General features: G+C 58.1%; 3 protein-coding genes across 3 annotated transcripts; 2 read left to right on the top strand and 1 right to left on the bottom strand.

The window, feature by feature from the left end:
- Window positions 1–1,696: 1,696 nt before the first annotated feature.
- On the top strand, window positions 1,697–2,971 carry LBRM_34_0040 (pyruvate kinase; the record flags this gene model as incomplete). The annotated part of the gene is made up of 1 exon (XM_001568070.1): window positions 1,697–2,971. One exon carries the CDS (start codon window positions 1,697–1,699, stop codon window positions 2,969–2,971), a length of 1,275 nt encoding a protein of 424 aa, XP_001568120.1.
- A 535-nt stretch (window positions 2,972–3,506) lies between these two features.
- On the top strand, window positions 3,507–3,809 carry LBRM_34_0030 (putative histone H4; the record flags this gene model as incomplete). Its single annotated transcript, XM_003723175.1, has 1 exon — window positions 3,507–3,809. One exon carries the CDS (start codon window positions 3,507–3,509, stop codon window positions 3,807–3,809), a length of 303 nt encoding a protein of 100 aa, XP_003723223.1.
- Window positions 3,810–10,647: 6,838 nt separating this feature from the next.
- On the bottom strand, window positions 10,648–13,374 carry LBRM_34_0020 (TATE DNA Transposon; the record flags this gene model as incomplete). The annotated part of the gene is made up of 1 exon (XM_001562155.2): window positions 10,648–13,374. One exon carries the CDS (start codon window positions 13,372–13,374, stop codon window positions 10,648–10,650), a length of 2,727 nt encoding a protein of 908 aa, XP_001562205.2.
- Window positions 13,375–13,394: the final 20 nt, after the last annotated feature.

Here is a 13,394-nt window from a genome sequence, read left to right as displayed (position 1 = left end):
GGCGCGTCGGCAAGAGCCAACGCCAGACGGGGCTCGGCAGACGGGGCGTAGGTGCGCGATAACCAGTTTTGTTGCTTCGCAGATAACACCGCCACCATCTTGTCCGCCGCACCAACCACAATAGGCGGCTGCGGACAAATTCGCAGTTGGAGCTGACCCGTGAGGGGGCTGCGCTGCTCGCACATCTCCATTAGTGCGCCACAAGGAGGGCCGCACACACACCTCTGGCTCCATAAGCTCGCGCACGCCAATGACAACATCCAGAACTCGGTGAACATCCTTTACGAGGCACAGCGACAGGAAAAAGATGTAGAAGACCTCGATACCTTTCGGCGAGCAACTTGAGGTACCACACTTGATCATAAAGGTAACAGGGGAGGTTGATCGCACCCACAAGCAGCTTGCCAGCGCTTCCATGACCGCCACCGCCGCCCGCGGCACCCCAGTCGACGGTCGTGCCGGCTCTATAAAACCAGAGCATGACTACCTGTCCTGTCCTCTTGTCCGCCACCGCGTACGGCGGTCCCTTCTGGAGGAACACAGCGTCACCGGTGGAGCGCATCGCGTGATGCAGCCAGTGCGACAGCAGCAGCCGCAGCCGCATCCGGCCCGCTGTGGCCGGGGCTTTTTGAGGCATGCAAAATGCATTCGGTACCTAGCGCGGGGTCGCGGTAGATCATCTCGGCGATGGTCCCTTTGACTGGCGGGTCTCCACCCCGCGGCTTCCATGGAACCCTTCGGGGTTGCGCGTCTTCTTTTTGGTGTGCAAATATTGCCGTGCCGCCGCCCCGGTTTGTGAAGGCGCTAAAAAAGGTTGTGTGCCCGGGCGCCCTCCAGGTGTTGGCGGGACTTGGCGAGAGCTTCGCCACCTGAAGGGGGCAACGATGCGCTTCAGCTGCAGGTGGCGCGGGTTGTTTAGCTTTGCTCAGGTCGTTCGCGTTCGCCTGTGCGATCGTGAGGGGTCCAGGGTTAGGTTCCACACCCCCATATCGAAGTAACAACATTACAAAACAGAGGGCCGCAGCCAGCTGCGAAACTCCGCGCTCGGGGGGGGGGCGCTCAATCCAGTAGATCCCTTTGTGCGAGCGTCGATGCCCACCCTTCTCCGTGAAGGGGTGCTGGCCCTCAACGCCGCCAGGGGGCGGCTCGCATTCGCGGGGTCGTCAGCCAGGTGGTGGTTGGCGCTGCGTCGGAATGTGGTGCGGCATTGTGCGCGTCTTTGCCGCCCGTGTGTGGGGGGGGGGGTCGTTGGAGAGGCTGGGGTGTGTCCCACCTGGACCTTGCGGGCTGCGGGTTTTTGCGACCGGCATGATTGGAGTGCCTGTGGGGCGACCTGTGGCACGGGCTTGGGTAGGGCTTGATGCGCAGACCACACGCAAATGACTGATTCGGCGCATTGTGGGGGGTGGGTCGGCGCGGCTGCTTCGCGCAAGGCGATAGGCCTGTGGCTGGTTGGCTGTTGGTTTTGGCTACTGTTGTGCTGCGGGGTGGGCGTGGCCCCCCAAATTGGCGAACACAAGAAACGGCTCTTAAGGGCCATGTATCGTCCGCGGAGCCTTACCTACCACAGCTAGCCCATAACCTGGCGCTCTCGATCTTTGGGTCTCGTGTGAGCTACCGGGCGACCCGGATCGTGTGCACCATCGGTCCCAGCACGCAGAGCGTGGAGGCGCTGAAGGGGCTGATTCAGAGCGGCATGTCTGTTGTGCGCATGGACTTCTCGCACGGGTCACACGAGTACCACCAGACGACGATCAACAACGTGCGCCAGGCCGCTGCGGAGCTCGGCGTGAATATCGCGATTGCGCTGGACACAAAGGGGCCAGAGATTCGGACGGGCCTGTTTGTTGGCGGTGTGGCTGTGATGGAGAAAGACGCGACGTGCTACGTGACGACGGACCCTGCGTTTTCGGACAAGGGCACCAAGGACAAGTTTTACATTGACTACGCGAACCTGCCGAAGGTGGTGAGCCCTGGCGGCTATATCTATATCGACGACGGCATCCTTATCTTGCAAGTGCAGAGCCACGAGGACGAGCAGACACTGAAGTGCACGGTGACGAACGCGCACACGATCTCTGACCGGCGCGGCGTGAACCTGCCGGGGTGTGACGTGGACCTGCCGGCTGTGTCGCCGAAGGACTGCGCGGACCTGCAGTTCGGCGTGGAGCAGGGCGTGGACATCATTTTCGCGTCGTTTATCCGGAGTGCGGAACAGGTGGTCGAGGTGCGGAAGGCGCTTGGAGCGAAGGGGGGCGACATCATGGTCATCTGCAAGATCGAGAACCACCAGGGCGTGCAGAACATCGACTCAATCATCGAGGAGAGCGACGGCATCATGGTTGCGCGCGGCGACCTCGGTGTTGAGATCCCAGCGGAGAAGGTGGTGGTCGCGCAGAAGATCTTGATCAGCAAGTGCAACGTTGCCGGCAAGCCGGTGATCTGTGCGACGCAGATGCTGGAGAGCATGACGTACAACCCCCGCCCGACGCGCGCGGAGGTGTCGGATGTTGCTAACGCCGTCTTCAACGGCGCGGATTGCGTGATGCTGTCTGGCGAGACGGCGAAGGGCAAGTATCCGAATGGTGTGGTCCAGTACATGGCGCGCATCTGTCTAGAGGCGCAGAGCGCCATTAACGAATACGTCTTCTTCAACAGCATCAAGAAGCTGCAGCCCATCCCGATGAGTGTGGAGGAGGCTGTTTGCAGCAGTGCCGTGAACTCCGTGTATGAGACCAAGGCGAAGGCATTGGTGGTGCTGAGCAACACGGGCCGCAGCGCTCGACTGGTGGCAAAGTACCGTCCGAACTGCCCGATTGTGTGTGTGACGACGCGTCTGCAGACGTGCCGCCAGTTGAACATCACGCAAGGCGTGGAGAGTGTCTTCTTTGACGCAGATAGGCTCGGACACGATGAGGGCAAGGAGGATCGCGTGGCCACAGGTGTTGAATTTGCCAAGTCGAGGGGCTAAAAGGGGTCTGGAAGGCTGGTGGCCGTTTTTGGCGTACCGGGGAAGAATGACGGCAACGCTGGTCTGTACACGATTCTCAAGGCCCCTGGGCGCTTTGTTGTGTGCCTTTTTACCCCTTCTCTGGATCCTTTCGCCGATGAGGTGACGCGCCGATGCTCTTTTCTTTCTTCTCGCTTATCGCGAGGACAATTGTGAGACGCACAGTCCGGCGCGTGGCATCAAAAGTCGTTAGACACACCACTGAGGTCTCCATTCACACAATGATCTACAGAGTGAAAGAGGGTGCCATCGCTGCGTCTGGTGTTGGAGCAGCGTGACATTATCCGCGGCTGCCATCCAAACGTGCTGGCGGCGGTGACAGCAGCTTTGTAGTTTTTCATGTTGAACGCTTTCCTGATCCTTCATGCAGCATGTTGCCCACCGCCCGGCATCGAGCCTCAATTTCCCTCTTCGTCTCTCCTCCTCTCCGTCCCAATTGAGATTCGTCACGCTTCACAGCTTACACCGCTTTCATCTCTCCGCCAACACATCCAACATGGCCAAGGGCAAGCGCTCCGCTGACGCCAAGGGCAGCCAGAAGCGCCAGAAGAAGGTCCTGCGCGACAACATCCGCGGCATCACGCGCGGCTGCGTCCGCCGTATGGCGCGCCGCGGTGGTGTAAAGCGCATCTCGGGCGACCTCTACGAGGAGGTGCGCCGCGTGCTGAAGGCCTACGTGGAGGACATTGTGCGCTGCAGCACGGCCTACACCGAGTACGCGCGCAAGAAGACAGTGACGGCGGCCGATGTCGTAAACGCGCTGCGCAAGCGCGGCCACATCCTGTACGGTTACGCGTAAGTCAATCGTCACACCGTAGCTTTTGCTGAGCGCGTCTGCAACACACCCAATTATAGACTTCTTGTTTCTTTTTCCGCATCCTCCTTCCCTACTTCCCTTCCTCTCCGGCCTACCCTGCCGTGCCTCTTCTTTCTCCCACTCCCCCGCTTCAGCACCTCATCTCACCCCACAACAGGCGTCCTAGCTAAATATGCGTTCCTCTGTGAGCGTATTGGTATGAAGCTGTCCGAGACAGAAAGTAAAGTCAAATGCACGAAAGAGAGATGAAAAGTTCCACGAGCAACGATACGGATGGAGAGCCACAGGAAAAAGGACTGCAGACAGACCTAAAAGAATGTGCTCACCTCGACAGTGGCAACTGATGATTATGGGCACTTGGACCCACCCACAAACCCTTTCTTAGCCTTTGCCTGTGTGTACACCCTCATCTTTCATGCAAATGAATAAAGGCGGAGTTGCGTACGCTCAGATGCTGCCTGCATCTTTTAGAAATACAGAGCCTGTTTCTCTCCCACATTCTCCTTCGTCTCACCTCCTCTCCCTTCCCCGAAGAGGGCCATGTATGCATGACGGCTCCGCCGCACAACAGGCTTTAACCCTCCCGCACGCACGAATCCAGACAGCAAGATATGCTTGCTTCCTACCTCACAGCTATAGCAACCCCTGTGTGGTGCGCCTCGGCTACTGCTTCCCGAAGCACGTCTGTCGTATGCGCGCCGCATGGCAGCTCGCCGTTGGCTCGTCCGCGCTGTGCTTGCGTCACCCACGCTTAATTTACACTTCCTACACGTTGGCGGCTGCAGATGACTGGGGAGCTTCCAGCGTTGACAAGGCTTTCCATTGACGGGATGCAACAGTGTGAGCTTTCCCTGCACACACTGGCCTGTGCTCGTCATTTGGAAAGCCTCTCGTTTGTCAGCGCACAGGTAGAGCAGCTTACGTGCTTCGGGCTCTGCCGAGCCCTCGTCGACGTGAGCTTTGTGCACTGTCGCGATTTACGCAGTCTCGCTCCACTGGCGGGAGCTGCACAATTGAGATTCATTTCTGTTGTAAGCAGTGGTGTGGAGAGTCTTGACGGGCTTGCCGACTGTCCGAACCTGGAAGAGGTGCGATTCACGGAGTGCGAAAGGCTGACCAGCTTGGCACCACGTGCAGGAGCACCGCGGCTGCAGACACTCGCCGCCACACAGTGCGCGGTGCGCAACATTGATGGGCTGTGCACGTATCCACACTGGGAAAGTGTGGATTTCAGCTGGTGCGTTCAGCTCCTGAGCCCTTGCATCGCTGTCAGGGTCACCATGCCTGCGGAGCATCAACGCAGCGTGGAGCGGCGTTCAGTTGATTCAGGGACTGAACTTATGCGCGTGCCTCGAGAAGGTCAACTTCACGGAGCTGAAGCAACTACGGAGCCTCGCGCCATTGGCCGGAGCTCTACAGTTGAGAGTGATCAGTGCTATGCTGACCGGCACGGAAACCCTCGACGGCCTCAAGAGATGCCTGCACCTCGAGAGCGTCAACTTGACCGATTCGTGCAGACTGACGAGTCTCGCACCGCTAGCTGGTGCTCCACGATTGCGGACTCTCAACGTTCGCGGGTGCCCTCTGAACTGCATCGATGGGCTTGGCACTTGTCCTGAGCTCAAAAATGTGAGCTTCCGATGCGCAAAGGAGCTGATGAGCCTCGTGCCGCTGGCTGGCGCGCCACAGCTGAGGGTCCTCGATGCTTCCTGGACAGGCGTGCGGAGTGTCGACGGACTCGAACGGTGTCCGCAGCTAGAGTGTGTTGACTTCACCGGCTGTCATGAGCTGGCGAGTCTGGCGCCGCTCTCTGGTGCACCGCAGTTACGAAAGATTGAAGCAAATCGCAGCGCGGTACGGCACTTGGATGACGTCCATATATCGGCCCAAGTCCATCTTAACTACGTGTGGGTTAAGCTGTCGCGTCATCGCAAAAAGTCGGCAATGCGGGCTCACGGCGATGGAGAGATGACGGGTGGTGGGAGCAACCCCTAGAAGATGGCGCCAAAGGAGGTGTCTCCAGAGACGCGTGAATGCCAGTGGATTTTGATGGAGCCCTGTGGAGGAGGAGGGGGGGGGGCGACATTTTCAGTCTATGAAGTGAGAAGCGCCCTTTGTCTAATGAGGTGCGTCTTGTGAGACGCATCTCACTCCGTTCCTAATGCTAAATTATCGTTTCTCTTTGCCTTGCCCACTCTTTCTGGCAGCTAGGAGAGTAATATGTCTTGTCTCTCCCTTGCGTGCCTAACGCCCGCTCACTCTGAGTTCGTCTTTTTGTGTATCTGTTTTGCCGTTGTCTCGCGGCGCTCGTTAACTTATCCCACTGTGGACGCACGCGCGACCTTCTCGTGACCTACCTCTGCCTTCTCGTTGCCGATGAGTCCATGACGCTCCTGCGAAAGCCCACTGTCCGTTTTCCTGTGCTGCCTTGTGTAAGGTGTGGCTACTGTTTCGCGACACGTTGACGTGTGCTGCGGTGTGGGCTGTGACTCTGAACGGAGAGCTGTTGACTCACAGAAGGCCAATCGCTTGTGCGCCACGCTTTCCCTTCCCCCGCATTTGTGATGCCTTGGGACGTCCAAAGACCCTCGTGTTGTGTATGGGGCTCTACAGACAGGGCACCGTTGTCTTTTCAACGGGTGGATATCCCTGCTGTGTACTGCAAGGGTGAAGGCGCCCAGGTCCACAATTTGGCTTATTCGTTTTCTTCCACCCGATTTTGTGTTCTGTTACTCTTTTACGCTACCCTGTGCCTGTGGCTCTACGGTTGTTTTCAGTCCTTAACCTGGTGCGAACTACTGCACTGTCTTTTACCCCGTTGTTCTCTGCTTTCCACCCGATTCTGTATCATGTCTCGTTGTTTCCAAGAGTGGTCTTTATCGCCAGCTCGCCTGTGCAGCTCTGCGGCTTTCCCGCTTCTTCAGGAGTCAGACAGCCAAGGTGCGCATCCATCCACCTGCATGGGAAAGGACGGCCTGTGTTGAATTGGCCCAGAACATGCCCTGTAGTGTTCTGACCAAGGAGAGTCTCGTCAGCGTGGCCGAATCACTCTCCGCACGGTTTTTCTACCTCTGAGCGGATGGTGGGCCGCGGATGTGCTCCTGTCAGCAACGATGGCTGTGTAACAAGGGTGCCCTTGCCGCACCCAGCCGTTGTGTTTCCCGCAGGGTCGCGATAGTTCGCCATTTATTCTCCGTCGGAACGACAGGCATTTCTCATTCGCGGTGGTGCGCCAAAAAAAAAAGAAAAGCATTTTCATGTTTTTAAACGCATACCAGCGTTTTGAGTGGTGGATTTACTTATTTTCGGAGCTGCTGATTTTTTGTTTTCTTTCGTTATGCCGTCGACAAGTGTGTGATTCTCCCAGTCGACATACCTCTTTTGGGTCTCTGCGCACCTACTTAACCATTTCTAAACGGTGCTTGTTGCTCTCTTTCTCCACAAGAAAGAGGCGTGCACACCAGCGTGACACGAGGTGGAGGCTGTTTTCGCTTGACGCATGGCGGGTACGGCTCTGCAAACGCCTTCACCCCCTTTGCTGTTCCCCGTGAAACGAGTATCGTTTTTTTTTCTTTGCATTCTCCTCACACCTACTTGACTAGGCTTGTGCGTGATTGTGTGTCGCGTTGGGCCTTCGACGAGCTTTCCTAAATGGTGGTGAAGTTCTGCACCTATTCTGAGTAACCGTGAGGGTTACTCTAGTCGAGAAACCCCTCGAGCATATGAGTTGAGCGTCTTTGATGGCGTCTCTGCTAGGAGTGAGACAAACCGCCCCACGAGGACCTTGTGCGTTGCCCGCATGGTTGTGCGAGATCGTCGGTAGCGTATTGGAGCGTGTACCACCCTGTGCAAACCACTCTCTACCTTTGTGCGTGCTTCGTTTTCTCTCCACCCATGGTCTGCCACTCTCTGCGCACACCCAAACTCTTCGTGTGACACGTTCCATAAAAAATGCTACTCTTTCCGTGAGCGCTTACGTGAACATGGGTGATAGCCGTCTTGCCCTTTTCGAGCTCCTTGCCACACGCCACACCTTCATCAATGTGACGATCGCCGCGAAGATGTATGCTGTAGCGCGAAGACTTCGAGAAAGTCACTAGCGACGGACTCTAGTGCACTGATCGGCGCTCAAAGGCGGTCGAAACACCCGCACCTCCTCCTCGCCAGGGAAAAGCACGATGCTGTGGCGGGGATGCAGAGGCTTGCCAAAGCCCAGGTGTATCACACTTTGCCTTTCCTGTTCCGAAAGACGCGAGTGTGCGCGGGGGTAGCTCTGAATCTTCATGTTCACCACCTGCACGAACTTGGCAGCAACGTCTGTAAGACGCGAATCTGCCGCAATCGTTGTCGTGGAACCGCCTTCTTCGTCCCCTCGACTCCTTGGATACCGGCAGCACAGCTTCTGTTGGTGAACAAGTGTGCACCGTGCGCCTCAGGCTTTGCGCTCACGGGAAGTCGGTCATTCTCGCCTCGCCAGCTGGTCCTTGGACACAGGCCTGCGCTTAGCTTATTTGCACCGTTCCACGGTGCTGCTGAGCCCGATGACTGTTTTGCAAGTCGCGAAGGAGAAACCGTGCGTACAGCACCCATCGACACCTGTTCACACACGCCGGTTTGTGGCAAAAATAGTGCCGCCTATCAGAGCTGCGTGCGAATCGCATGACACGCTAACCACCTGCCCTGTTCCGCTGCGCAGGAACTTGCCGGCAGCTGATGGTCAATACCGAGGCTGTACAGGTCATCTTCAGTTTACCTCTGTACCCTATTTCCTTGTGCCTGCAGTGCCTCTCACCACCGCCTGCCTGCCAGAGTCCTCGTGTCATCGACGCTGCGATGCAGTAACACTGGCGTAGGGTGCACGGGTTAGGGTACACGGGTTAGGGTGCGGGCATTTTCTACCACGCCTTCCTATGCCACCGTCCTGTGTGATAGGGTGCTCGCGAAGATATTGATTTCTTGAAGACAACAGAGGGCGAGAAGGGAGAAAGATTTGTGGAAGGCAGATGGGTATGGAGAGAGTCTTCGCGACCCCATTGGGAAGCGGCAAGGCAGGCACGCAACCACGACCGCGGCGCCGCGTCATGATTATGCCGCCGGTCCCCTCTACCGCGCTCGGTCGCGTGAGGAGCACATCAAGTCGTCTTGGACTTCTTTTGTGTGCTTTTTCTTATGGCTTGGTACCGGTACCGGGGAAGCCTCCCCCACCGGGTGCCCATTCATTACGGTCAGAGGGCGGCATGCCAAACGGACATGCGGGGAGTCGCCAGAAGAAAGGAAACGAGTCGGTCAGCCGCCGAAAAAACAATCAAACTACAAGCGCCAGCACCAGCGGGGCACGCAGGGACGCACGTACACGAATCCAGGCGGCGCTGCGGTCGCCAAATCTACAAAAACGGAAGCTACAGAACCCGAAGGGATCGCTGGGAGCAATCGGGAACCCATGCCGCAGAGGAAACTACAAAGTCAAAACTACCAACGCACAAAAGTAGAAAAACAGGGTGGCTGAAAAGAAAGGGGAACTGGGTGGATGATGGGCGCGCCCACTCGCTTCCAATCGTGTCGTCCGCGAGGGTCTGTGCTGTCCCAACCCGTTCCCGCACCGGACTCGTCGCGGTTCCAATTTTCACCTCACCAACACCGAGTCTCGGGGCGATGCTGGGTCCGAAACCCGCGGAAACCAGGGCCGAGACCCTATTTGAAAACGGTGCATCTCGTGCGCCTTCGGGGACGAGTCCCCAGGTGAAGACCGTTAGGGTCCATTCTCAGGGAAGGGAGAAAACAGCTTAGCGCCAGGCGCCTGCCATCAGGAAGGAAAAACAAGAGACAATGAACAATGATTAAAAATGAGAAATTTAAAATGAGAAATCACTTGAAAATTTATCTGAAACGAAAGCCATTTTACGAAAAAATACAACTCGCAAAAAATACAACTCGCCTCCTGCGATGGTAGGCTCGACATGCGGTTCGTCCACGCCGTGGTCGGCACCCGCACCCCCCCTCGGTTCCCGGAGTACACACCCCGCATCCGCGGAGGGAAACCGGTTTGCCGTTCTGTGGCCTTCCGGTCCTTCCCGGATATCCGAGAGATTCGTGTCTAGGGTTGGGTGGGTGGGCGTTTTTTCGTCGCGGGCCGCATCAACACTTAGTGTGGATTACTTCATTTTAAGAATAACACATTGGAGAAGAAATAAAGGGACAATAGAAAGTAGTCATTCATCAGAAACACACATTTCCGACCTGGGACCGTAATTTCCACGTCGGGAAATTTATGGCACCCAGCCTGTATATTTTCGCAAATCCAACACCACATCCCACCAACCACCACCCCCCCCCTATAAGGTCAAGTGCCATTCGATTGCCTTTGTGGTTTTACACGCCGCCAATGGAATGCCACCGTCCTGTGTGATAGGGTGCTCGCGAAGATATTGATTTCTTGAAGACAACAGAGGGCGAGAAGGGAGAAAGATTTGTGGAAGGCAGATGGGTATGGAGAGAGTCTTCGCGACCCCATTGGGAAGCGGCAAGGCAGGCACGCAACCACGGCCGCGGCGCCGCGTCATGATTATGCCGCCGGCCTCCTCTACCGCGTTCAGTCGCGTGAGGAGCACATCAAGTCGTCTTGGACTTCTTTCGTGTGCTTTTTCTTATGGCTTGGCACCGGTACCGGGGAAGCCTCCCCCCCATAGAACGCGGTTAGCCATCCATAACTTGTGGGCGATGTCGTCGCACCGTCCTCTGGAGAGTCGGCCGTCAGGTTCCGGCTCCCCTCGGATGTTTCTGGTGACGATCATATCTCGCCGCCCTCCTCGCGGCGCCGCTCTTAACATAGCGGACACCACATGTGCCGGAGGAACGGCACGCCAAACGGTTCAACCCGGTGAACCTCCAGCGACCCTGTCGCGTCCACCCCGAAGTGTCGCGAGTAGGCGTCCGCCGGATTCCGCGCACCCTCTACGTAGAAAAAGACTACGTCGATCCCTCTGTTGTACCAGAGGTCGTAGGTGTACTCGAAAAGTTTGTTCAAGGCGTAGCCTCTGCCAATGCCGCCGAAACCGTTCAGGTGTTTCTGCGCAATGACAATCGCACGGTGGTCCGTGGCAAGCGCGATTCGCGCTCCGTTGGGCACCCTGTGGTGCTCCACCAGGTGTCGCAGCATTAGTTGTGCCGCGCGTGGTTCCGCGTGTGCCGAGTACCGCGCCTGGAAGCGGTCCGCCTGCAGGTCTGGGTCCTCGAACCGGCCTCCCGACCGGACGCGGCGACGCAGCTGGTACTGGCGCAGTTTTTCGAGGACGCGTTCCGCCTCGCCGTCGTCGCCGCCGAGTTGCCGTTCCAGGTCCTCGGTCCAGCGCTGCCGATAGGTCCACATTTCTGTGGCGCCCGCGTCGCGGAGGTGAAGTACAGCACCCCAGCCCTCCAGCGACGCGTCGGTGAAGGCCACCGCGTCATAGGTCGCCTCGTCCGTCGTTGGGTGTCTCTCGTCCGAGATTTTCCACCACGGATTCTGCACCAGTGCGCCGCCGATCTCCTGCAGCGACCGCGCCACGGAGGAGTCGATGTAAGGAACCGCGTCGTCCCAGTCGTACCCGCGGAACGTCAGCCGGTATAGGCCTCGGTAGGCTCTCAGCAGCTTGAATGCCCGTGCGGGGTTCATTTGCGTGGTATGGAGCGCGAAGAAGATCAGCGAGATCAGCGAGGCCAGGCTGCGTATGGTGTGGCTGGTCTTTTGGAGCGCAAGCTTCAGCTTCGCCACCGTCTTCACCGAGTTGCGGATCAGACGCTCACGGCCATTCCATGTGTATTCCTCGCCGAGGAAAACGGTGTTGGCACTCGCCAGCTGCAGGATTTCCTCGTCCGACATCGCCTCCAGCTCGTCCCGGTTGGGTGACGTCATCAGGTTCGCCGCCTTGATGCGTGCGACGATCGTGCGCACCGCGAGCACAAACTCACGCTCCTGACCTTCGCGTGCGGCCACGAGAATGTTGTCGATGAGCGTGGTGATGGTGACGGGCGTGTCGATGTCCACAATCGTCCACGTCACCGCCTGGCCGACGGCAACGCTCCACCGCGCACCGGTCGGGAGAGTACGAAGACGGTAGTATCGCCCGTCATGCCTGGCTCGAAAAACGAACTTGTTACGGAGTGTCGCCGCGATCGGGATAGCGTCGTAATAAGCTTCGAAGTCGATCTGTAGCATGTACCGGGCGTATCGCAGCCGCTGTCGTCTTCCGAGGCGCGTGTCGTAGTGGACGCGCGGGACGTGATGTTTGGGGATCACGCGGTTCAGCAGGGGCTCCGTGATGAGGCGTCGTCGTCCTTTCAGCTCCGGCACCGTGAAGACGTTCACGCCGTGCATGCCCTCTGGCAATTGCACCTGGGAGCCGATGTCGCTGATCGGGCACGGTTCAAACTTGCCCATCTCGACCGCCTGTTGGATTTCCGCCGCTGTGAGCACGCACTTTTTGATGGTCCGTGAGGTCCTCAACCCATCGTAGAAGGAGGGATCCAGAAAGCACTGGATTCGCTGGAGAAACCGCTTCGTTGAGGCGCGTTTTGTCGGCATCGCGAGCACGGTATCCATGTCCAGTGGTGTGTTCCGTTTCAGGTGCAGCGGCCACTGCTTCACGAGTGCCGGTCGCTCCGTCAGCACTTGGATGAAACCGGACATCTGGTCCACCATGGCCGCCACCTCCTGTGGTGCGATTCCGAGATTCGCGCACGATGACTCTTGCGATCGGAAACGGAACACGGAAGCCGCCGCCTCTAGAGGGTCTGGAATAGCGCTCTTCCGGCGTTGTCCCTTGCGGTCTCGGCCTCCACCGTAGGCTGCTGGCCATACCCAAGATAGCGCAGCAGCGTGGCCTGCTTCGCGTGCCCGGAAATCATCATCAGGTCCTTCAGCGGGACACCCGCTTCCGCCATACAACGGAGCGCGCCTTTTCGGATCGAGGGCAGCTGTGCACCTCGCATCTCTGTTCGCACCTCCTGGGCGATCAGCGCCCGCAGCTCCTCCACGTGTGGTGAGAAAAGCTCCTCGGATGGTCTTTTCTCGACCAGCATCTCCTGCAGCGTCGCTGCGAGGTCCCTCGTTAGCATCGATGGGATCGGGTATGGGCCACGTGTTTTGGCACCCTTTCCCTTGCGGATCGTCAGCGTGACCTTCACGTATGTATCCGTCGATGTTCCTGGGAACAGCGTCACGTCCTTCGCTCGCAGCGTGGAAATGTCGCACGCTCGTGCTGCGAATCCCCACATCATGGCGAGGAACAGCGCGGCGCGTGGATGGCCTAACCGGAGCCGTTTGGAGATCCTCTCGACCTGTGGACGCGAAACGAAGGGAGGCGCATCCGGCACCAACTCCTTCATGTAGCGCTGCACCGTGCCAAAAGCGCTTCGCCACTCGGGATCGTCCTGAAGGCGAATACCCCGCGCCTGCGTCGAGTAGAGCGGCAGGTCTCGCAGCGCACCCGCCACCGCGGCAAAGGCCTTCGCGGTGGTTGCCCACTTCCATTTGCGGGCCCGTGCGGTCGACAGAATCAAGTCGATGCATGCCGCCGGAAAGCGCATGAG

Source organism: Leishmania braziliensis, chromosome 35 (genome assembly GCF_000002845.2).
Source record: "Leishmania braziliensis MHOM/BR/75/M2904 complete genome, chromosome 35".
In the NCBI taxonomy this organism is placed as follows: domain Eukaryota; phylum Euglenozoa; class Kinetoplastea; order Trypanosomatida; family Trypanosomatidae; genus Leishmania; species Leishmania braziliensis.
This window is presented reverse-complemented; position numbering and strand designations above follow the sequence as displayed.